Source organism: Microcebus murinus, chromosome 5 (genome assembly GCF_040939455.1).
Source record: "Microcebus murinus isolate Inina chromosome 5, M.murinus_Inina_mat1.0, whole genome shotgun sequence".
NCBI classification, from domain to species: Eukaryota; Metazoa; Chordata; class Mammalia; order Primates; family Cheirogaleidae; genus Microcebus; species Microcebus murinus.
The window spans coordinates 14,324,098-14,349,937 of NC_134108.1; the positions used below are offsets into that span (position 1 = coordinate 14,324,098).

General features: G+C 43.3%; 1 protein-coding gene across 3 annotated transcripts; it reads left to right on the top strand.

Annotated features, from left to right (window-relative positions):
- The first annotated feature begins 360 nt into the window (after positions 1-360).
- Positions 361-24,156, top strand: ZBTB2 (zinc finger and BTB domain containing 2). Of its 3 annotated transcripts, none has more exons than XM_012740915.3 (3): positions 361-478; positions 15,678-15,862; positions 21,381-24,156. In XM_012740915.3, the coding sequence occupies exons 2-3, from the start codon at positions 15,690-15,692 to the stop codon at positions 22,750-22,752; spliced, it is 1,545 nt and encodes a 514-aa protein (XP_012596369.1). In that variant the 5' UTR covers positions 361-478; positions 15,678-15,689; the 3' UTR covers positions 22,753-24,156. The 3 variants fall into 3 exon arrangements, with proteins under 3 accessions (XP_012596369.1, XP_075858976.1, XP_012596367.2); XM_012740913.3 differs by lacking the exon at positions 361-478 and adding an exon at positions 902-1,012; XM_076002861.1 differs by lacking the exon at positions 15,678-15,862 and having other exon boundaries at positions 395-478.
- The last annotated feature ends 1,684 nt before the right edge of the window (positions 24,157-25,840 follow it).

The following is a 25,840-nucleotide window of genomic DNA, read 5'->3' on the forward strand; positions in this document are numbered from 1 at the left end:
AGCCTCCAGCCCCAATAGGTGGAGAGAAGTTTCCTCGCCTCGGCTGCACATGGTCTGCAGAAGTTTGGCTGGAGCTGAGAGCCGAGCCTGGGTGGGAGCGGCAGTGTAGTGCTGCAGGCGGCGGCGGTGGCGGCGGCGGCAGAGCAGCAGGAGGCGGAGGCGGAGGCGGGAGGGGGGAGGGGAGCGGCTGGGGGGGCGGAGGGGGCTCTTGCCGCCACTGCTCCCTCGCCGCCTCTCCCCCCCGGCGGGAGCCGCTCTCAGCCTCTTTGCACTAGTCGCTCCGCTCTCTCGGTCATGTGACCTTAACGTAACCGGACAGGAAAAGCCCCGCCGCCGCCGCCGCCGCGCCGGAGACACCGACCGCGGCGGCAGCAGCAGCAGCAGCGAGAAGCAGAGGCGGCGGCGGTGAGGACAGCACAGCCAAGGCTGCCCAGCGGCGCCTGCTCCACACCCCCCGCCGCAGCAGCACCGGCGACAGGTAAGCGCGCACCGCCTCCGCCTCCCGGGGCCGGTGCCCACGTGCCACCCCTGGCCCGGGCTCCGGGAAGGCGGAGGGGGGGCGGGGGCCACCGGAGCTCGCAAACGGTTCCGGCAGCGGCGGTGGCAACAAAGAAGACGAATGACCCTCGTCCCAGGGCTCCGGGTGAAGGCAGGCGGAGGGCCCGGGCCACACGGGGAGCCGGTTCTGGGAAGCGAGGGCAGGGGCGCCCCGCGGGGGCGGTGGCGGCTGCGCCTGGCGCCGGACTCTGGCCGCCTGACAAAACCATCCCCCGGAGCCAGGCGGCGGCGAGTCGGCGGCGGCTCCATCCGGGGCTTTGCGGGAGGGGGAGGGGACGGAAGCCGAGAGGGCGGGCGGCGGATCGGAGGAGGGAGGGAGGAAGGGGAGGGGGGCGATTCGCGTTCCGTTCCCCGTGGCCGGTCCCTCCCTTCCCTCTGCCACCGCAAAGAGCGTCCCGAGCGGCGGCGGCCGGTCAGCGTCCAGCGCTGGAGCCCCGAGAGGCGGGCCCGTCAGGTGCGTAATCCTTCCGACGCCTCGCCGCCGCCTCCTGCTGCTGCCGCCGCTGCTTCTTCGGCGGCAAGGCCGCGAGCTGCGGAAGTGGGTTTGGGGGAGGGGAGGGAGGAGAGAGGGGGAGGGGAGGGATCCGGTCCGACCGGAGCAGGCCCGGCCTCTCTGGCGCTTCTCCCAGCTGCAGCGGCTCCTACAGCTGCTGCCGCTACTGCTGCGGCTCCGCCTCCCCGCTCGCGGGCGGGGGCGCGCACGCGCGCTTCCGGCCTCCTCGGGTCTCGCGCTGTCTCCGGCTCTCGCGCGCGCTCATCCCCTTTCCTTGTCTGGGCCACCCCCCGCCCCCGGCGCCGGGCTGTTGCGCCGGCCGGGGCGTTGCGCACGGCGTAGGCGTCGGCATTGTGTTAAACTCCGCGGGACTTGGGGCGAGCGCGCGCGCGCACACGGAACTGAGGGGAGCGGCGAGCGTGCGGCGCGGCCAGAGTGCGTCGCCCTCCCCTTTCCGCAGCCCTTTGGAGCCGGGGGCGGGGCCGGCGAGACCGGAGTGGCCCCGCGGGCCAGGGCGCTGCGCACCCCGGGCCCCGCCTCCGGCCGGGCCCCCGCCCCTTGGGCCGGGGTGGGGCGAGGCGGCCGTTGGGCGGCTGTGGGGCGGGCGAGGGACGCGCGGGCCGTGCTGGGCGCCGCCCTGCTCGCCCCTGGCTGCGGCTCCTGCCGCGGCGTCGAGCGCGCTGCGCCGGCGGCGATCTGCGCCCGCGATAAGGCCGGCCTCGCCCGCAGTTTCCGCTGCTCTGCCTCGACCCGCGCGGCCCGGGCTCCGGGAAGGGAAGGTCGGGGGCGCAGTCGTGTCTCGGCGTAGCGAAACCCCCAAACCATTAATTTTTAAACAAGGCTGCGAAGAGAGCTAAGCCAGAAGCTGCGAGGGAAGCGAGGTTTTCGTCGCTTTTAGATGGTAGTGAATCAGAGAGGCAATAAAGAAGGCGAGGGCAGAGCGCAGGCAAAGTACTGGGCAGGGTGAAAACACTTACTGCTACGCCATTTACTGGAGACTTGCAACTACTCCAACTCCTAATTATGCCCTAGGGATGCGACGCAGGCTCTGTGCTGCCCCTCCCCACCCGTCTGCATTGTTCATTTGCTCTTTCATCACACAATGGGCCTACTTAGTGTGTGTCTCGATTCTATTCATTTTTATAGGGTATTGTTTTAGTAAAATAAAGCATAAAGAAGGGGGTCCGGAATTACGGGCTCACGCTGAACTCCAGAGTGCTGGGTTTACTTTAAACGAGTTGACTTGTCCTCTAGTGTACAGTCTGCACTGTAGACCATCTGTATTGACCCTGAAGGAGCACCGGGGTAAGGTGTACATATCACTAGCGTTTTAGTGTGAGAGGCCTGAAATTTTAATGTAAAATTAGAACTAAGCCATTTAAATTTCCGTTCTCTGATTTATCACAAACCAGATTAATTGGCAACGTAAATTTCATTTTGCATTCTGAATGACCTTCTTGGTGTGTATACAGGATGTCTTCAAACTGTTAAAAGGTAATTTTTAAGAAGATAGTAATTTACCGCCAATACTACATTCTTTTTAACTGGGCATTTCTCATTTGGTAAACTTGTGGTTTATACAAGTTTATTTGCTAGCCAAAGCATTATAGTATCTAAAAGTACAAGACGTGGTGTGCCAGTGGTATTAAGTGCTACCAATGGTCAGCAGTGGAGGAACCAATTAATGGGCATGGTATATAAAGCACCCCTAAAACTTTGTAGTACAGTCCAGCTTCTTGCCAGTTTTAAGTCTGTACTTTTATAAGGTAATATAAAAATGTATCCACCCCAAGCCTCTAAGGAGATACATCCTGTGATTTCAAGTACCCACTGCACATCACTGAGTAAGGGGATATGTGCTTTCCCGTTTGAGAATCACAGAAAGAGAAGTAAAGAGTGAAGGACGCATTTAACGCTGATCAATGTGGCATTGGCATAGAATCATCTTCGGTAGAGATGAGGGCTCTACTAGTTTCTTAGTGCTTCCTCCCTAGACCGAATCACCTTTCCTGTAGTAACTTTGAAAAGTTGGGTAAGTTGTGTGGTGCCAGAATGTCGTGGGGAAGGAAGATTGGAAGAACTGATTTGCTGGAGATATTTACCGTAAATTTCCAAATGTACCTGGCAAAAGGTCATTTATCACTTTTCCTCATGCTCTTTGGGTCTCCAAACATGACCCTGAAAACCTAAAAGAGAATTCAAAATTTTAATTTTCTTGAATAAAAAAAAATTGTAAACATTCTAAGCATTAGACTGAAAACATTTTTAAAACCTTTTTGTGCTCAAATAGGTTACGATTTTTATTTGCTAATTAAACTGTTAAAAATGTTATTTTGAATGAATAGTAAATAAGATTAATCGGCATTTTTACCATGCTGATACAACCATTAAGATGTGGAATCAGGCAGGGCGTGGTGGCTCACACCTGTAATCCTAGCATTCTGGTGGGAGGCAGAGGCCGGAGGATCACTCTCAAGGTCAGGAGTTCCAAACCAGCCAGAGCAAGAGCAAGACCCCCGTCTCTACTAAAAATAGAAAGAAATTAATTGGCCAACTAAAAATATGTAGAAAAAATTAGCCGGGCATGGTGGCACATGCCTGTAGTCCCAGCTACTTGGGAGGCTGAGGCAGCAGGATTGCTTGAGCCCAGGAGTTTGAGGTTGCTGTGAGCTAGACTAACACCACAGCACTCTAAGCCAGGGCAACAGAGTGAGACTCTGTCTCCAAAAAAAAAAAAAAAAAAAGATGTGGAATCTGTACTCAGGGTACATTTACCAGGAGTTGTAAGACCAAGACATTTGGGACCATTTTTTATGGTACAGAGGTCAAGTTAGAGGCTGGTATTTATTCTGAAACATAGAATCCCTAGTTGACATGCAGGAGGTATACATCATATGACTTTGATTCTCACTTCAAGAAAGCTCAGTGTGCAAAGATAGAAATTTGTATAGCACTTTTATGTATCTGCCTAAGTACTTACAAAAACTATTTTTTCTTTGCGAAAGGTTTTAGTATACTATTTGTTTCATAGTTGCCTCCTAAATTCTGCACCAAGTAAGGCTGAGCATCAGAATCATTTGAAAAAATGATATTGAAGTGTGCATGTTCTCCTGCACCAAGCTAGTCGTGTAGATTGTCTGAGAACCCAAAGTGATTCTGAACAGTGGCTGTTGAAGATGTGGTCCACTCTACAGACCACTGTGAATCCCCAGGATCCTTTCAGAATTCCATAAGGTCAAAACTATTGTTATAGTAATACTATTGGCCTTTTTCACTCTGTTGACAAAATGTGTTGACTTTGGGAAGATCTGCTTAACACAGTGAGCTCATATTTTCCAAATGACCAATGGATGATGTTAAATATCATGCATAGGTAAAAGCCACTGAAGTACATAGACCAATGAACTTTGCTATAATTGAGCTGGCAGGTCTATCCATTGATGTAGTTTTAGATCATACAACTAACCTTTAAGAAACTACCACTTGTCAAGTTTTGGCATAGTATCAAAGAGGAATAGCCACAGTTGCCTGAAAAGGCTATTAAATTTGTACTTCTCCTTATTCCAACTATGTAGGTGAGGCTGGATTTTATTAAATACTCAAGCAAAACAAGTACCACAATAGAATAAATTGAGAAGCAGAGTAAATGCAGAATCCAGTTGTCTCTTAAAGAGAATTGCAGAAATATAAAAGAGGCCACTTCACTGTTGTTTTTGAAAACAGTTTTTCATAAAAATGTGCTATTTATGTTAACATGTAATGGGTTTATTGTTGTTTTTAATTGAATTAATAAATATTTTTTTAATTTCTCAGTTTTAATTCTAATATGGTAAATATCAATAGTTAAAATCCATATAAACATACAACTGGTGACCTCAGTCATTTTAAAGAGTGTAAAGAAGTCCTAACACCAAAAATCTTGAGAATTTCTGACCCAAAATATTGAAATATGTTATTCAATTAAGACTGAGTTAAACACATTTGGAACTCGACTATGGCGTGCCTTGAGCTAGACCTGTAGGTGATTACATTTTCCTCAGATTAATTTTGCAAATCATCATATGGCATATAAAAAAGGAAAGTAGTCACTACTTGGTGGGTTATTAGAAGCAGATAAAGTTTTTAATTTTGCTGTGTGTGATCATATGTAGGTTTTCTTAAAGTTTATTGTAGTATAATGCTTTTTGGAATTATCACTTTAATATCAACTCTTTATTAGCCATAAATTTCTGACCTACCTGTACCTGGCACCTAAAAAATCTCTGAATTGCCTCCTTATGACTCCCACTCACATTTGGAAACTAAAATCTGATTTAAATGTTAACATAAAGAAAATGAAATTGAAAAGACAAACCTTTTATAAATACAATGCTTTCCAATGTGAACATAAGTGCTATTAGTTTATGCCCCTCCTTTTTTTAATTATTATGGGAGAGGGTTGACTAAAGAAATGTTAAGAAAAATATACCGATCTGTCATCACAACTAAATAAGATGCATATCCTACCTTTGAAATACAGTTTTAAAATATATTAAAATTCAACTGACCAGCTTCATTCAGGTTTACTTCATGGACCCTCCCATATTAATTATTAACAATATTAATTTGAAAAAGCAGTTTTTCATCCTGGTAAGTGGTATAAACTACTTGAAAGAATCAATCTTACTTGTGGGTAATGCTGCGTGTATTACTGTAATGTCTTGTGCATTACAGTATTCATTTATGCTTCACTTAAATAAAATCAAGAACTTCAGAGGACCCTTTTAGTGCTCTTGAAACGGGTAGTCTAAGTGGTGTTTAGTGTCTTAGAAGAGCTATTATCTTTAAAAAGGGTATCATCAATTCCCAAAAGCTGTTTTGGTCTCCCGTTCTTATACTGAAAGTGAAGGGAGAACTTAGGTTGTCCAAATAGAACGTGGTTATGTGTCCCATTCAGCTGCCCCTCCAAAAGATGAGTAACTTGCTTAAGGATCAGCCGTATGTGCGCCACGGTGGAAACTGAAAGCACTTGCCAACTAGGTAGTCACTGTACCCTTATCAATGTGGGAAATGGTGAAGATAAAAGCCAAAACATTAAACAATCTAAAAGGGCATTATACTTGGCTTCAGAAAGTGTTTTTTATATCAACGTGAATATGTCTTGCAGTCTCTGAATTTACTTAAGGAAAAAACTTTATATACATAAAGGAGGCATTCTTAAAAACCTGCTTTTGCCGGGCGCGGTGGCTCACGCCTGTAATCCTAGCTCTCTGGGAGGCCGAGACGGGCGGATTGCTCAAGGTCAGGAGTTCGAAACCAGCCTGAGCAAGAGCGAGACCTCGTCTCTACTATAAATAGAAAGAAATTAATTGGCCAACTAATATATATAGAAAAAATTAGCCGGGCATGGTGGCACATGCCTGTAGTCCCAGCTACTCGGGAGGCTGAGGCAGGAGGATCGCTTGAGCCCAGGAGTTTGAGGTTGCTGTGAGCTAGGCTGACACCACGGCACTCACTCTAGCCTGGGCAACAAGTGAGACTCTGTCTCAAAAAAAAAAAAAAAAAAAAAAAACCTGCTTTTAATAAAAGAACTGCCTCCTCGATCCATTGCTATTTTTTTTCAGTTCCTCTCTGCTCACTATTCTAATTTAGGAAAGACAAAACAATTTTTTTTTTTTTTATTTTAAGTTCCGTTTGCAGTGTTTAAATGGTTGGGGATTTTATATAGGTCTTCAGTTCTATGTCTGATTATCATCTAGGATCAATAAGAACTTTTAGGAATGTTCTAGTGGGCAAGGTAGTGAAGAGGAGACAGCATGACCTATATGCCGAGAAGACAAAAGGTTCAATCCTGACTTTTATTTGTTGACAGTTTTAACCTCTCTCTGAAGGACACTATAGTGATGTAAGATTAAGAACAGGGCTTCTGGAGTTAGATACATCTGGCTTCTGTGGCGGCTGTCAGACATAAACCACAGTCCGGACTTACGAGCTCTAGGCAGACATAACCAACATGTACTCTACATCTCAGCTTGGGTGTCTCAAAAGTGTCTCAAACCCAACGTGTTTGAACCTAATGTCTTGCCCTTCCCCACCAAATGGGGTTTTTGCCCTGTGTTCCCTCCTGGTGGAGAGCACCACAGTCTATCCAGTTATATAAGTAAGAAATCTAAGAGTCATCTCAGACACTTTGATCTAACCCACCAACCAGGTCTGTTGGTTTTTATCTTCTAAATATCTTTCATATCCTGCCCATTTCATTCTCTCTTCATCACCACTGCCTAGCCCATCATCTCTCTTGTAGACCACTAGCAGATCTCCTCTTTAGGCTGATTAGGTCATCTGATTTAGTCATCCTGCTTTTAAAATCCCCTTGGGTGGCCGCCTATTGCTTTTAAATGTGGGCCAAAATCCTTAGCATGACCTTAGTTTCCAGCCTGAATCTCTTGCCTCATTCTTCTCAAGGTCTTTACCCTTCAGGGTTATTGTAAACTATAAATCACTATTCAGAACTTAATTGTAAACATGAACAAACACAAGGTGACACTTTTAAATAGAAAAATTCTTCCAAAATGTAGCAGGCATTAAATTGAGCATTTTTTAGATCAATCTAGGTGAATAAGAATCTGAGCTTCTACCACCATCGCCCAGCCCATTGAGGGCTGAACCATGGCTGGAACTCAGCACTCTTCTCCACTCCAAATCTAGTTATTAATTTACCTAACAAATATGAAAAACTAGGCAATATACTAGGCACATGGGATAAAGCAGTAAATGATAAAGAAGACTCAGCATCCCTTCCAGAAAGCATCAGGCCAACACGTGTGAACTGGCTCGTTCACAGATGCTCAGAGGCCGAGACAGCCTCTTGATCCTGAGGGTCAGGGACAAGTGTGGGTTTCAGTGGTCCCTCCCTCTGCAAGTAGCACAGTCAAAGGTCTAGAGCAGAGGTTCTACGCCCTGTCCCAGCATGCCGTCTCCCGACTGCTGAGACTGGCGGTCAGGTTTCCAGTGGCTCAGCCTTGAGAGTGCAGCCGCTGAACGGTGAGTGGGCAGACTGTGCGGAGTCACGTGATGCCCTGAGTGTTCAGGACCTTCTGGAAAGAGAAACTGCTGCTCCTCAGCTTATCTTGGTTCATCCAGAATTTCCAGAGTGAGTAAAATAACATCCTTTTTTCTCATTATCAACATACTCGATTAAACTGGATTTTTGATAATGCTTGGATTTCAGAACAAGCTAGACGGACACTTGATGATCCCTCCCTGAAGGTCACCAAACGAACAATCGTATATCAAGAGAATAATTAGACACAATTTAATATAATAAAGTAAAATTTTATGTTGTAATATTTTTGCATTAGAAAAAAATTATTTTTCCATATGCAGTCGTGCATCAACCATCGAAAGACTGCATATACAACAGAGGTCCCCTAAGATTACTGTATTTGTACGGTACCTTTTCATATTTCAATTTGTTTAGATACACAAATTCCCATTGTGTGACAGTTGCCTCCAGTAACATGCTGCTCAGGTTGGTAGCGTCCAAGCAATAGACCATCGCACGTAGCCAAGGCGTGTAGTAGGCTCACCAGCTGGGTTTGTAGAAGTGCATTCTGTGATGTTCACACAACACAAAGTCACCTAATGAAGCATTTCTCAGAATGTATCCCTGTCGTTAAGCAACACATGACTGTACTGAATCTAGTGCTAGCAATCCTTCCTCTGGGAGTATATACTGACATTGTGTCCTTTCTACCCATTTATGTGTTTAAAAAAAAAATCCCTACTGGGTTTGTGAATTTTTTATATCTTTGCTTACAAAATAAAGAGGGAGCAACACTCTGTTGTACTCCCCAGTTTAGAGAGTTGTTTGTTTTTAGTAAGTCTGTGAAATCAAGAAGCTGGGAAAGCATTTGCTTAGGTTAGCACCAGAGCATGTCATGCAGAGTGAGCAACGGCCAGTGCTGCGGATGGTAAGCAGGGTGGGAATATCAGATTTGCCCCTTGGAAAGATCATTCTGACTGCTGCTTGAGGGGTGGGTTGAGGAGGCCAGAACTGGAGACGGATTGATGGCATAGGGGTGGCTGATTGATGATGTGAGGAGTAAGAGAAATGGAAGCCTGAAAATGAATTGAGATTTCTGGCTTGGTCACAGGGTGGGTGATAGTGCTGTACACTGAGCTGGGAGTGTAAAAGGAACAGGTTTACGTCCTGGTTTTTATTGTCCTTTTAGGGGAAATGGCAGTGGGAGGACAGGGAGGATTTGAGTTCACTTTTACCTAGATCGAGTTTGGGGTTCCTATGGGACAGCCAAGTAGAAGTGGAGATCACCAGAAGAGACTGCAGAATGAGAAGTGGGCTGTGAACCAGACGCAGAGGAGAACCAGCGAGAGAACTCCTTGATGTAGATTAAAATAGAATAGCCCCTGGTGAGCTGAAAACCAGAGAGCAGTGGCCTGGAAGCCAGAAAATTTATCAAAGCAGGATGCTGAAGAGAAGTTGAGTAAGCTACTGAGTCCCTACAGCCAGGGAACAGAGGTCCTCTCGACCTTGGCGAGCCATTCCCGGGTGGGCATGAGAGGCAGGAGCCCGCCCAGAGGTGGGAAGAGCGACAGCCACTTGCACAGAGAAGGGGCAGCTCAGCCTGCGCAGCAGTTGGGCAAGTTAAGCCTCGTGGAAATGAGCATGACAGGGACTGTGATAGGAGAGGAAAGAAAGATTTAGGAAGGGGCAGTGCTATCGCTGGGCCAGGCTGGGTGGGGCTGCCTGAGATGCTCTTATGCTGCGATCCACCAGGGTACCTCCTCCACCCTCTCACCCGCTTCATCAGGATAATTCACATATGGAAAAGTCTGGGGGGTTGTTTTTGTTTTTCTCTCTGAGGAAGGTTTTTTGGGTTTGTTTTTGTTTTGTTTTGTTTCCAAAATAAGATTTTTTTCAAGTTGATCCATGTGAATTTTTCCTCCATGTGAATTTTGAACATGCGAATCATTCTCTTTATTTTTCTTCCTTTCCATTTGATTTCTTCACTTCACTGAGAGTCATGCGCATGTGTTCTTCCTTCTATATTTGAAGATTTATGTTCAGTGTGGTTCCTAGTCGAGGAGATGTTCCTAAATTGAGATCCTAAAATAACCAGTAGACCCCCTTAAAAAAGAAGTAGTCAGCATTTTTATCATGGCTTCATGCTTATGGTCTGAATAGAATACTTATGGTAGTCTGTTTATGGAGAGAAGGAGCCGTATGTTTTGCTATGTCGAAGGAGATAACATATTAATATATTCATTCATATAAAAACCAAAAACCCCAAAATCCTCCTATAAAATATTGATAAATATGATATTATGATATGATAAATATGATATTAAAACAAAATTATATATGTCAAAATCGCTGTAAACAAAATCAAAAGAAAGCGAGAAAATGATAGCAACATATGTGACAAAGGACTCGTTCTCCTTGTAGTCAAAGAGTTGTATAGATGGATAAGAAAAAGGTAAACTAAATCTAGTATAAAAATGGGTAAAACTCAGGAAGATATACTAGAGGAAATATAAGTGGGTGAATAAATGTAAAAATATGTTTCACTTTATCATGAAATTCATAGAAAGTAAAAAAGTAATATTGGCAAAGATTTTCTTAAAAACTGGCAGTCCCCAATATTGACCAGAGTGAGGAGACATGCACTGGGGTGGGGATGGATGGAAAATTCTCACATTTTGTGTGTTAATAGTTGAATCTTTTATAACAAGTATATACACTTAAAAGTAGCAGTAAAAATAATATTTCTTATTAATTTAAAACAAATATACACTTCCATTTAGTATGTTCTGACAAATCGAATGAACCCTAATTTAAATCCCACTTGTTGAACCTGCTGGTTTTATAATCTTGGGCAAGCTCCCTACCCTCTCTAAGCCTGTTTCCTGATTTATAAAATGTGGGTAGCAATACCTCCAACATCTCAAATGAGTTAGTAGAAAATTAAATGAATAGCATATGGAAATGAATGATTAACAGTAGCACTCCATAAATAACAATCATTCTTGTCATTCTCATCAAAGGATAAATAGTAATGTGTTATTGCACTTGAAGCGACTGCTGATGATACCTGAAGCTGTGGGATCTCAAGTTGCCTAAAAAATAGGTGCACAAAATCAAGTCAGAGGATATGCCAGGGCAGCACATTGCAGTTGGGGCTCAGAGGACGTAGAGAAAGGCAGCTTAGCAAGATGGAAAAGGAAGTATTCTGGCACTTTACAGAGAACAGCCTTGAAGACAAGCTTCTGAGTTGTGTCCAGTTAGAAGAGGTTATGAGGAGGTCAGATTAAAGTGATGTTTCTCTGTAATCCCGGTTACTTTGCAATCTGGCAGCATCTCTGGCTTTCATTATATGAACCCTAAGCCTTTTCTGTGCCTCCCCTTCCTAACAGAAAGCATGGGGGAACGGAGTCCCTGATCCATGCCAGCAGTTTTCACGTTCACATAAGACATCAATATGAGTTTTGTTTTTTTTTTTTTGAGACTTGAGTCTCGCTTTGTCACCCCCGCCAGAATGCAGTGGTGTCATCACAGCTTACTGCAGCCTCAAATTCCTGGGTTCAAGTGATCCTCTGGCCTCAGCCTCCTGAGTAGTTGGGACTACAAGCACAGACCACCACGCCTGCTAATTTTTTTCTATTTTTTGTAGACCCAGGGTCTCACTCTTGCTCAGGCAGTTCTCAAACACCTGACCTCAAGTGATCTTCCCACCTTGTCCTCCCAGAGTACTGTGATTACAGGCTGGGCCACTGTGCCCAGCCCTCAATGTAGGTCTTTACAGCCAAATTACTTGCAATATTGGATAACTCTCCTATCTCTCATACTTGAGTATGGCTCTTGGTAGAAAACATGAAATTTGACATCCTGGATTCTTACTTTGTGACCTGATCAGTCACTTAAAAGTATTATTCACTTGGTCCAGCGCCTGCTAATTAAGAATTACTGTGGGTTTGTTTTTGTTTTCGTGTTTTGGCTTATTGATAATACATTCTCCACAGTAGCTTCCCTAACTTTGAAATTAAGCATAGTTATCCCCTTTTTTAATTTAGTCAATTAATTAATGTGTAGTAGGTTTGAGATTATTATAGATTCACATGCAGTTGTGAGAAATAATATAGAGAGATCTCATATGCCCTTTCCTACTTCCCCCAATAGAAATACCTTGCAGGACTGTAGTTTGACAACCAGGATATTGGCATTGATCCAGTCAGCTGCAGACGGAACATTTCTGTCACCACAAAAATCCTGCATGTTGCCCTTCTATGAACTCACCCCAGTGGCCTACACCCCACAACTACTAATCTAGTCTCCATTTCTATAATTTTCAAAAGTATTATATCAAGGTAGTCATACAGTCTATAACCTTTTGGGATTGGCTTTTTTCACTGAGCGTAATTCACCTAAGTTGTGTCAGTAGGTTGTTTCTTCTTATGGCTGGGTAGTTTTCCATGGTATGGGTTTTCCACAGTGTGTTTTTTTTTTTTTTTTGACTATTTAATCACTGAAGGACACCTGGTTGTATCTAGTTTTTTACTATTAGTAATTAATCTGCTGTGGACACACAGGTTTTGTGTGAACATAAGTTTTCATTTCTCTGGGATAAATGTCCAAGAATACAATTGCTGGATCATATGGTACTTGCCTGTTTAGTTTTTTAAGAAACTGCTATTTTCCAGAATAGCTGTAACATTTTACATTCCCATTCCCACCAGCAGTGTATGAATGATTCAGTTTCTCCCACATTCTTGCCAGCATTTACTGTTGTGATTGTTTTTTATTTTAGCCATCCTGATGAGGTGTGTAGTGACATTGTGGTTTTAATTTGCTTTTCCCTACTGGCTAATTATGTTGAACATCTTTTCGTGTGTTTATTTACCATCTGTATATCCTCTTAATAAAATGTCTCTTCAAGTCTATTGTACATTTTCTAATTTGATTGTTTTCTTTACTATTGAGTTTTGAGAGTTCATTATATATTCCAGATACTAGTCATTTGTTGAAGGAATAATTTGCAAAGGCTTTCAAATATTTTCTCCTAGTATTTAGCATGTGTTTTCATCCTCTTAACAAGGTCTTTCACAGAGCAAAAGTTTTTAATTCTGATGAAGTCCAGTTTATCCATTTCTTCTTTCATAGATTTTGCATTTGATGTTAAGTGTAAAAATTCTTTGACCAGTAAAAGGGTGGAAAGCTTACTAGGTGCTCACACCACTGGTGGCAAAAGATTTTTCATGCAAGATTAGGATATAAAATAGCAAAAAGTTGATTTTTTTCCAAGAAAGACAGAGAGAGGGAGATAGAGAGACAGAAAAGGAGGGAGTGACCACGGCATATGGAGGAAGGAGGGAAGAGTCAGCCCTGAGGAAACGTTGCTTGGAGTTTTTAAAGGGTAAAAAATGGCTTTTCCCCTCTGCTTCAGCAGACCGGTAACAGAAGCGGCTGTGAAGCTATTGCAGGTGCTCTTTTTCTTTCCTCTGTGAGGCCAGCTTATCTGAGTCCTTGAAAATGTTTTTCTGGGAGGAACTGAGGCAGAGAACTGGAGTGGGGAGTTCACATCCCCGCTGTCTGCTTAGGGCTCTGCAAGGCTGAGAAAACGAAAGTCTAGCGATAATGAGTTAGGCCACAGGTGTTTTAATTAAACAAAACAAAGTGGGTAGTTGTACTGTGTGTTTTCTAAGAGGCAATTATGTGCTATGAGTTTATTTTCCTTACTTTCTGTTAGATAGTTTAATATCCATTATCCATTTTGAGTTAGTTAATTTTTATATAAGCTATGAGACTTAGGTCAAGGTTCTTTTTTTTTCCTACGGAAATCCAATTGATCAAGCGAAGTTGTTGAAAAGATTATTCTTTCTCCACTGAATTGCTTTTGTGCTTACGTCAGTAATCAGTTGTGCTCATTTATGTGAGTCTACGTCTGGGTTCTCCATTTGTTCCATTGATTTGCACTTCTTTCCTTCTGCCAATGCCAGCCAGTCTTGAATGCTGTAGCAATGTAATATGTCTCAAAATTGGGTAGACTGATTCCTCCCACCTTATTATTCTTTTTTTTTTAAGTTGTTTTGGCTATACTTGTTCCTTTGCCTTTACACATATACATTTTTAGAATAATTTTGTCTATATCTACAAAAAAAATCTTCCTGGGATCTTGATAGGAAATGTGTCAAACATATTTGTATCAATTTGGGGAACCCTGATATCTTTCCCTTGTTGAGTCTTCCTGTTCATAAACATAGTACGTCTGTTCATTTATTGAGATCTTTTATTTTATTTCATTGAGTTTTTAACATACAAGTCTCATATATGTTTTATAGATTTACTCCTATGTATTTCATTTTTTTGAGTGATTGTAAATGGCATTATACTTGTAATGGCAGTGTCCATGTGTTCCTTGCTGGTATATAGAATTATGGTTGAATTTTTCTTTTTGTACATTTACGAACTTGCCAGACTTCTTTGTTAGTTCTAGGAGTTTTTATAGATTTTGGTGGGGGGGTGATTTTCTATGTTACAATCATGTCATCTGCAAATAGGGAAAATTTTATTTTTTCCTTTTTCAACTATAAGCCTTTTTTTCCTTTCTTGCTTTATTTCACTAACTAGTACTTCTAGTACTGTGTTAAATAGTGAGAGCAAACATCTTTGCCTTGTTCCCAATCTTATGGAGAAAGCATTCACCCTTTCTCAGCATTAAGTATAATGTTAAATATAATGTCGATTTGTGTGTAGTGGGCCTTTACAAATGCTGTTTGTGAGAAAGGAGCAGTCTAGTGATTGTGATTTGAAGGACCAGGTAATATCAGGCAGCTTCTCTACTATAAATAGATTCAGGCTGGAGTACTTTGCTGAGTCAAGTGTGAGCAACAAAAATCATAGAATTTGAAATCAGAACATTTAGATTTAAATTTTGATTCCCCCACCTTCCAGCTAGAAGGCCTGGGGCAAGTTACTTTCCACTCCGAAAGCCCATTTTTTCCTCCACAAAACAGGAGGCAGAGCACCGGTCTCACTTCCTCACTCCACTAGTGTTGAGAGTAAAAGGGATAATGGGTGCATCAACTATTATATCACTGGCCAGGGCACCCTGTGGGAGCTGGAATATTGCCCTAAACTTAGCAAGATTTTCACCCTGCTCTGCTGTGACCCCACCCCCAGCACCTTAATTATCTCTCTCTATAGAAGTGTTGACAAATTCTGATGCATCATTCTAATTTGCATGTGAGATCTTAAACTAAAAGACTAAATGACCCAGGAATATTTGCTGTCTCAAGGACATACTATGCCTGCTTGAAGGCAGACTACCTGAGTTCATTTCCTGGCTTTTCCACTTGCCATCTGTGTAGGCTTGGACAAATCACAGAACTCCCTAATTTACCCTAAATGATGTCATCTGTTTTAAAAAAAAAGAGAGAGAGAGCAATGACAGAACTATTTCAGAGGACTGTTATGAAGACTAAATGAGTTAATTTATGTAACATTTTTAGCAGTGCCTGACACATTAGCTGTGATGACATGTTAGCTATGATCATTACTGTTGGTGACTATAAAGGACACATACTTATTTGTGAATCACCTTTCTTAAAAATAAAATTGTTTGCTTTGCAGATTTTTAAAAAAATGGATTTGGCCAACCATGGACTTATTCTACTGCAACAGTTAAACGCTCAGCGAGAGTTTGGTTTCCTGTGTGACTGCACGGTTGCAATCGGCGATGTATACTTCAAGGCACACAAATCAGTTCTTGCTTCATTCTCCAATTACTTTAAGATGTTGTTTGTCCATCAGACCAGGTAACTAATGTGGTTGCTAATAACCTAATGACTATAGACTTCATGTCCCTTGCTGTCATCAAGACCATGGGTCTCTACCTGTCCCTAGGCTCCTAGGCACCCAGCTCCCTTGTCACCCCACTTGACCCCTACCCTTCTTGGTTACTCATGCTTTCAGTAGCACTTGAGAACCCAGACCTGCTAACTCCACACAGCCCCACCTGCTCCAGATATCCTCGCTGGGTGTCACCTGCACAGTCAGGATCAGTAGAATTGGGTTCATTACAAAGCCAGCCACGTGACCTCAGTGGACCCTTCCTTCAGTGTCTTTTCTGGACTCCTTTATCAAAGCCTTTTCTCTCCGCCAGCCCCAGTCCTCTAAATATCCCCCGACTTTCAATGTTTATTCTTGTCTCCTACTCTAATGAGAAGCTTGAGGCATGAATTCCTCCAGTTTGCCCTTTTTCTGACTTAAAATGTGCCTATTTTATCTTTGCTTGGTTTTTTCCTTCCCATCTCTCCTATCTTATTGAAAAGGGGCTCTCAGGAAGACAATCTTCTTTCTTCCCCCATGCTCCGAAATCTTGCCCCTCGATTTTTATTCTGTACTTTTTGTTTTATACTTTTCATGCTCCTCCTCCACCCCCAGGCTATGAGGGATCAGGACTTCCTCAACATTGCTATTGACTTAAGTTATGATGCTGCTTCTCCTTCATTCTATAATGAAAGTCCTTAAAAGGGTACTCGAGGTCTTTGCCAGCACTGTCCTCATCCCACACTCTTCCTATCCATCTGCACTGTGGTTTCCACCCCATCATTCTACTGAAATTCTTTCTCAAAGGTCACCCCTCACCAAAACCACTGCGCTTGTCTCAGTCTCTAGCATCCTGTCTTCTGCAGCATTTGCTGCTGATTTCTTCCTCTTAAGTGGTTGTCATCTGCATTTTTATAGCCAGATAACGCCTTGTTTTTCTGCCCTCTAAACCTGGGATTTCTAAGAGTTTTGTCTTGTGCACTGTGCCAAGGGTACTTGTCTTTTTCCTAGATCTTGCCTGTACTGGAAACTCCAGTTTATAGCTCTGGCCTTGACCTTTCTGTCTCCAGAACTCTAATCCCAAGGCCCTGGGCTGCCTACAGGGCAGTTAGAGCTGAATATCTCTTTTTATCTCACTGAGGATGTCTAAAACTGAATTTAGTCTCTTCTTGAAGTGCTTCCCAGCATGCCTATTTTCTTATCTTCAAGTAACCCAGGCTTTAAAAATCTCTTTCAAATCACATCTTATCAGTTCCCAAATCATGTTTTCTTTAAATCACAGTTGTCCTTTCCGTCCCTTTCTCATTTCCATTATGCAATCATTCATTTCCCACATTACTGTCAGATTAGTATTTCTAAAGAGTGCTTTGATTGTGGTGTGCCTTTGATGAGAAACCTACTAGATTGGGTTATTCCTTTGATCAGAAACCTAGGGGATGCCCACTACATGTCAAAATAATGCACAGACTCCTTATTCTGTCGCCCAAGGCCCCACGGGCTTGAGCCTGACCACCTTCCAGCCTCATCTCAGGCTGGGCCTCTCTGGGATACCGAACCCTTCATCATCACTTGACCTGATCTGCTTCCATGGTTTGGGCTCACCCAAACTGCATTTTGCTGGTGTTCTGCCCACTCCCTAAGTCCCAGCTCATATGTCACCTCTCCCATGACCCCTCCCCAGTCAGGAGAACCAAAATGATCAAAAGTGATCTCTAGGGTCACAGCAGGGTAATTGTGCCCGTTTCTAAGAGCTTCACATTCTCCCTATGTTTTTATTTGTATATTTACCTCCCCACCTCATTTGTAAGTTTCTTGAGGGCAGGGACTACTAGGTCTTACAAATCTCGTAATAGTAATAGAATAGCCACTTGACAAATGTTTGGAGGAGCAGAAGGGACCACAACAGACTAATGGAGGAGGGGAGGGGGCTCACCTTGCAACACCAAGGATGCCCCCTTAACTCCATCTGTGCTGGAGACTTCCTGCCTTGTGGGGGCTTTGTACTTTGTGGTCTCAACATAGTGAATTGGATTATCTTGAAAAAGAGACAATTTTAATTTGGAGGAGTCAAATAATACAATGTACTGGGTTTTAATTAGATGCAAGAAACGTAAGTATGGGGCAGTAAATAAATGCCTTTCTAACAAGGGAATGTGCTGTTTAAGTATTAGAAGTCCCAAGTGTAAGCAATAATGTGTTAGTATACCAGAGGTGACACATTGCCTGGTGGCCGGCCTTGCTTCTACATGCAGATTCCAGAATTCTAGCTCATCAAGGCAGGGCAAACACAGGGCACAGACCAGGGACATGCTTTTAAACCAGCACCTCTGTGTGTGAGGCACTGTCACTCGCCACCTGGCTACTCGGAGGCTGAGAACTGAGAATACAATCAGAATTTTTTTCAAGTTGAGCTCAGAGGATGTCTATGTCTATGGGTACCACTAGATGTCTGTATCTTATGTTTCAGTTTAAATCACAGAGGACTGTAGACTTTGAGCTCTTAATAATAAAACTACTGAGGGACAGGCCTTTCTACATACAGCCTTCCAATGATGGTAACATTATCTAAAAGTCCTTATTTTTTTTTTTGAGACAGAGTCTCACTCTGTTGCCCAGGCTAGAGTGAGTGCCGTGGCGTCAGCCTAGCTCACAGCAACCTCAAACTCCTGGGCTCAAGCGATCCTACTGCCTCAGCTTCCCCTGGGACTACAGGCATGCGCCACCATGGCCAGCTAACTTTTTCTATATGTATTAGTTGGCTAATTAATTTCTTTCTATTTATAGTAGAGATGGGGTCTTGCTCTTGGCTCAGGTTGGTTTCGAACTCCTGACCTCGAGCAATCCACCCGCCTCGGCCTTCCAGAGTGCTAGGATTACAGGCGTGAGCCACCGCGCCCGGCCCTTATTTTTAAAGTTCTTTAAGTCTATCATTTATTTGAAAATTCTGGTGAAGGAAAAATTGAAAATGGAAATTAATGTGAAAGTTTATACAGAAGGGCTTATAGCTGTACTAAAACTATGCTCGTCTTTCTCCCATATAAAAGAGTTATGTCAGACAGATATCTGCAAACCAAACCACTTAGATGTGATTTTATTGTAGGCAACTTTGTCCTTCTCAGAGGACTAGGAAATGACCAAAGTCCGGCCCATAGCAAGCTGAGTGACTGAGAGGTCAGTCTGCCATGAGTAAAGCAGTCCAGGGTGGAGATGGCTCAATTGTAGCAGAAGGAACTTTAAACATTCCACCAATTTTTAAAGTGTGTGTGTATATGTGTGCACATCTGCCTCTGCTTTAAGAAAAGAATTTATAAATAAATGGACATAAATAGGTATCTGGAGCCCTCCCTGGGCCCTGGAACCTCTGGCTGTCAACCCCAGGGGTATGCTGCTTTCTGTTCCCGGGCAGTTCCCCAGCGGGTCCTGGGAGGTCCTCTCCCTGTGGGCGGGGCTGCAGTGTGGGCCCAGGCCTCCCGGCTCTGTCCTTCCTTTGCCCTCAGAGACTGTGCACAGTTCTTCCAAATTTGAGAGGTGTACAGTCGAGCTGCCTATCCAACAACAAATGAGAAAAAAATTACAGCACTTAAACCAAAGTTTTGCTGGAAAGGGACTCTGCTGGGTGGTATCTTCCTTGGATGCCAACGCGCAAAGCTCCCCTCTGGATTTCTGCCCTTCCCCTTTTGTGGGGGAAGGGGAGTCAGGCGAGGGGACTCCCTCTCCCTGCAGGAATGTTCCATCCTGCAGGACAAAAGGTGCCTGATATAGTCTGCGGGTCATTTGCATCTCTGAAGGCCTGAGGCCTTCCTGTCTCTAGGCCTGGGCCCAGTCCTGGACAAGTTCCCCCTAGTCTTGCATTCACTTGGGAGCTGATTGTTTACATTGTAAAGTCTTCACCACAGTAAACCCTGAAGCTTTATTTTAATTATTGAATTTCCCCTGAGCATCTAAATATGGTATAGTATGCACTTAGTATTGTTGGGACTTATCTCGTGTTTAAAGAGAAGATCACCTGTATTTGCATTCCTGTTTAAAGGGATATAAAAGGACTCCAAATAAAAATATGAAGGATCTGTGTGTCTGTTTTTAAAGAAGAGAAAAATAGTCACATATACTCTTCCCTTTATACCGTCAAAGAGATGCTAGTTTTTATGCTTTTTATTTTTTGACTTCCATACTTTGATTCAAAACAATTGAGTTATTTGTACACAGCCTTCTTGAAATATACACACATTGATAGCAATACAGTAATTATAGAAATCTGTTGTTACAAATTGCTGGTAAAATCACTTTTTTGTTTTAAATAGAATAAAATGTTAGATTTAGAAGAGCAGGGTATGATGTTAATAATTTTAGCATATTGAAAACATTTGTTAATAAAACGAACATCACTGCTAGAAGAGCCAAGGAGAATTACAATCCCAAGAAATGGTATATAAAAAAATGGACTGGGTGTGGTAGTTCATGCCTGTAATCCCAGCAAGAGGGTCCCTTGAGGCCAAGAGTTTGAGACCAGCCTAGGCAACATAAAGAGACCTTGTTTTAAAAAAAATTAAAAAATAAGAAAAAAATGTTCATAAATTCTAAAAGCATTCAAGGAAGCTATCTTTGAAGTTGAAAATTCATTGTAGAATGTATTCACTCAGTGGTTGATTAAAAGTATACCTCATGATATATAGATATCTATCTGATTAATTTCTAATGATGCAATAGAATTTCAGTCATTATCGACAGTCTGGGAAGAGTTCTTGGGGACCTCTTCATTATTATTGCTTGATCAGGATGATGTTTCTGAAATGATGCAAACAGTAGAGTCTAAAACTGAGGAAATCAACAGTACCATCAACTGCTTTAATATGTTGTTAATATGTTTACTATGTTTTTATATGTCTTTAACATGTTTATTAACATATTAATTAATGTCTCATTTAAATCACTTAACTTTTGGGGACCTCAGTTTCCATATCTGTCAAATGTCAATAATCAGATCTATTGCCTACCACACAGGATTGTTTTAATGAAGGATTTTGGTGCAGTGGCTTTGCAGTTAGGTAGAGCTAGGTTCAAATCTCAATTCCGCCACTTACCAACTGTGTGATATATCGAGCAAGGTATTAACCCTTCTAAGCTTCAACCCTTTTCTGTAAAATGAGAATTAACGGCGATCAAGTGAGAAAGAATCCCTGCAAAGCCCAGCAGCAGTGCTGATGCTAATGATTACATTTGATAAGGAACTCCTGGAGTTCTGTATAAAATATAATACATAACATTTAATTTGACATTAGATAACTAGGAGAAGAACTGTGTTAAGAGTCTACAGGTTACATCACATTTGCTTAATATGAACTTTTGACTCTTCCATCCATTTCATGAAACTTAGTAACAGTCAGAAATGGGAAATACTCTTGTTTCATTTATTTTTAAGTGTGTATTTTTTTCTTCAGGCTTTGTGTTATCATTTGAGACCTAGATTGGCATTTACTTACAGATTTTTTTACTTGTTTCTTTCAGTGAGTGTGTCCGTTTGAAACCAACGGATATACAGCCGGATATTTTCAGCTATCTCTTACATTTGATGTACACTGGGAAGATGGCGCCTCAGCTGATTGACCCTGTCCGATTAGAACAGGGGATCAAGTTTCTGCACGCATACCCGCTGATCCAGGAGGCCAGCCTCGCCAGCCAAGGAGCCTTCACTCATCCCGACCAAGTCTTCCCCCTGGCTTCTTCGTTGTATGGCATTCAGATTGCAGATCATCAGTTGAGACAAGCCACTAAGATTGCTTCAGCACCTGAAAAACTGGGGCGAGAGCCAAGGCCACAGCCTTCCAGAATGAGCCAGGAGCCAGTGCCAGAGGCCTCTCAGCTCTCCCAGCTGACTTCGAATCTGGCCCAGGTGAATCGGACAAACATGACTCCCTCGGACCCGCTGCAGACCTCGCTGTCTCCAGAACTTGTTTCCACTCCTGTTCCTCCCCCTCCTCCCGGGGAGGAGACCAACCTGGAAGCCTCTTCCTCTGACGAACAGCCTGCGTCCCTCACCATAGCCCACGTCAAGCCGAGCATCATGAAGAGGAACGGAAGCTTCCCAAAGTACTACGCCTGCCACCTGTGTGGACGGCGCTTCACCCTGCGGAGCAGCTTGCGCGAGCACCTCCAGATTCACACGGGAGTCCCTTTCACGTCCAGCCAGCAGGGAGAAAGCCGGGTGCCCCTGTCTCTCTGTAGCAATGCCGCTGACCTTGGGAAAGATGCCATGGAAGTGCCTGAAGCTGGGATGATAAGTGACAGTGAGCTGCAGCACATCTCAGATTCTCCAATCATCGATGGACAGCAGCAGTCGGAAACGCCACCCCCCTCAGACATCGCTGACATTGACAACTTGGAGCAGGCCGACCAGGAGAGGGAGGTGAAGAGGCGGAAGTACGAGTGCACGATATGTGGACGCAAATTTATCCAGAAAAGCCACTGGAGGGAGCACATGTACATACACACCGGCAAGCCTTTCAAATGCAGCACTTGTGACAAGAGCTTCTGCAGGGCCAACCAGGCTGCCCGCCACGTGTGCCTCAACCAGAGCATCGACACATACACCATGGTGGACAAACAGACTCTGGAACTCTGCACGTTCGAGGAAGGTAGTCAGATGGACAACATGCTGGTACAAACCAACAAACCCTACAAATGTAACTTGTGTGACAAAACATTCTCAACGCCCAATGAGGTTGTTAAACATTCATGCCAAAACCAGAACTCGGACGTTTTTGCCCTAGACGAAGGGCGGTCCATTCTCCTGGGCAGTGGGGACTCAGAAGTAACGGAAGCTGACCACCCAGTGCTAGCTTCCATCAAAAAGGAACAGGAAACTGTATTATTAGACTGAATATTACTTATCTTTTAAAAAACTGTCATTTTTACAAAGACTGTTGTCCTTCCTTTCCCCCAATTCAGAACTGTAGTTCTCCGTGGCATGATACAAACAGGTCCCTGTTCCCTTCTCCTCTTCCCCTCCACCCCACCCCAGCCCCACCTCTGTAAAGGCTTTGTGCATTATAAACCTGGAATGTATCTACTTTAATTCAGGGGATATTGGAAAGATAATGGTTAGTAGTACTTATAAACTCAAATAGATTTTGAGAAGTTTTAGATTATTTAAAAGCATACTTGGAACTAATGAAGGGTATATAACAAAACAAAACAACTAGAATGCAATTTGGTAAGCTAAAATTATGACTTTCCCTGGGTAATAAGTCTTCCTTCTCAGAAAAATATTGTCAGAAAATACAGCATGCATCTCTGAGATAGTGCTGGGCTCTGTACTATGCAAAAATCCAGAAGGTGTGGGGAAACTTTAAACCCGAAAAAAAGTTATTAGTATTTATCCTGCAGGTGTCTTGTTTCAGAATGCATCCTTTGAGATTATGTCCAATTAAGAAAAATCATTAGTTAAGAAATCTACTTTAAAAAAACACAAAAGAGAAAAGGTAATAATGTGATGGCAATCTTAATTTTTGGATAAAACAAGCTATGAGTTTGTTTATAAGAGAAAACGTTGTGGGTACTTGCTATAAACAGGCAAATTAATGCACATGCCTTATCTAATTGCTGGCTTCTTTCCCAGTTGAACAACAAAATGCTGTATTTTAGTTTCTGACAAATTTGTTGTTTGTTTTAAAAGTCAGATTTGAAAGTACTATTCTGTAAATTGTCTCTCTGGATAGAAAATGACATGCCATTCTCTAGCAGTTGCCAGTGATAATTGATTTTTGCACCATCCGGCTGCTTTTAAATCAGTGTGTACACCAGGGAAAAGGATATGGGAATATGCATCTTATGGGGAAAGTTGTGAGCACAAGATGTAGTAACTTTAATAACTTGAAAAGTCAATGCTAATAGTTTACTGGCAACATTAATTGAAGCATCAAAAATGGCAAAGAGAAATCAGGACAAAAAATCTAATTGCTATTTGGGAAAAAAAAACTTGATTTTGACGTTTATTTTCTAGTTGGTTTTTTTTTTTTTTAATTTTTTCCATTGGCCTGAATGTAAAATTGTAAAAATTGTCCATTAATCCTCCCTTAGGCCAATAAAAGGGTGGTCTCACAGTACAAAATAGGAGCCAGAAATAAGGACTGAGGGGAAAAGGAAGGGGAGAATAGTTAATAGCTATACTCTATGTACACGTTAAAAACTGAATATCCCATCGTCCTATTTCATGTATAGTTGAGTTCTCAGATTTGTAAGTTTTTATACATCCTTTCATTGAATAAATGTTTAATTAAATGAGTATGTGATTTTATCTCTGTGTATTTGTCTACCCAAAGAGATACAGGAAGAGGAAGTGGGGGAAGCCTGTGTGAGGATTCATTTTCTAGCTGTATCTTGTCCTCCTGGCTGCAGAACTTTGGGCACTTCCCCTAATGTGAGTGGCATTTTCTGCATTTGTAAAATGAAGACGTTTATAACCACATTGGGTCATCAGATTGTGAAAATCAAATGAGTGAACACTCTGTGAAGATGCTATGAATAAAGTTTGACCAGGAATATGTCTAGAGATCATCTTACCCAACTTTCTTTCACCAGGAAGAAATAGGAGGCCAGGAGATGTTTGCCTAAAAATGACACAAATTCAAAGTGCAATATAAACCTTGATTATTAAATATTGAGTGGTTTCCACTGGTTTCATCTTTTTTTTTTTTTTGAGACAGAGTCTCGCTTTGTTGCCCAGGCTAGAGTGAGTGCCATGGCGTCAGCCTAGCTCACAGCAACCTCCAGCTCCTCGGCTCAAGCGATCCTCCTGCCTCAGCCTCCCGAGTAGCTGAGACTACAGGCATGCGCCACCATGCCCGGCTAATTTTTTCTATATATATTAGTTGGCCAATTAATTTCTTTCTATTTATAGTAGAGACAGGGTCTCGCTCTTGCTCAGGGTGGTTTCGAACTCCTGACCTTGAGCAATCTGCCCGCCTCGGCCTCCCAGAGTGCTAGGATTACAGGCGTGAGCCACCGCGCCCGGCCTGGTTTCATCTTTTTTAAAAAACTAGATTCATCCCAGCTACTTGGGAGGCTGAGGCAGGAGGATCGCTTGAGCCCAGGAGTTTGAGGTTGCTGTGAGCTAGGCTGATGCCACAGCACTCTAGCCTGGCTAACAGAGTGAGACTTTGTCTCAAAAAGAAAAAAACTAGATTCACATCTCCCAACTTCAATGAGAGCCTCATGCGTGCCAAGTTGACTTCTCTGAATGTCTGTGACGGGGGAATCAGGGTGTGCCTCTGCAGCCCTCAAGGCCACACCATGCAGCCTTGAAGGGACATGAGATGCAGCCAAAGAGCAGGCAGGGTCTTGGGGATCAGAAAGTCATGGGAATCACGACAATGGTGGGTGAGGGCAGCATGCCGGCTACCCCCACTTCTGTTCCTGCAAGTTGCTGGAGGGGGAAGGGCAGGTGCTGTGTTCATCTCCTAGTTATGTATGGATGCTGGGGCTTCTAGTATCAGCTTGTGGCCACCTCCTCCACCCAGGGCGTGGGGGAGACCTGCTGAACTCCAGCTCCCTCCCAAAACAGAGAAGAGCTGAGTGTAGATGCTGAAGCCCACTGGCCCCACCTTGGAATGCTTGGTGCCTATTAACCTGAGAGGTTATAAACTTAATAATTTATTCTGAGTTTTGGATGGTACCAGTCTAAATAAGCTTGGAAATTTCAGTTGACGGTATAAGCAATCCAAACATGTAAGCTTCAGAATTAATCTGAGCTGTCATTCTTCTGGTTCTGGCCCTTGTGAACACCACTGGTGTTTAACTTACATTGGGAAAACAATAAAAAGTGGCTCACACCTGTAATCCCAACACTTAAGGAGGCCAAGGTGGGAGGATCACTTGAGCCCAGGAGTTTGAGACAAGTCTGGGCAACATAGCAAGACCCTGACTCTACAAAAAAAAACAAGAAAAAATTGCTGAGTGTGGTGGTGAAA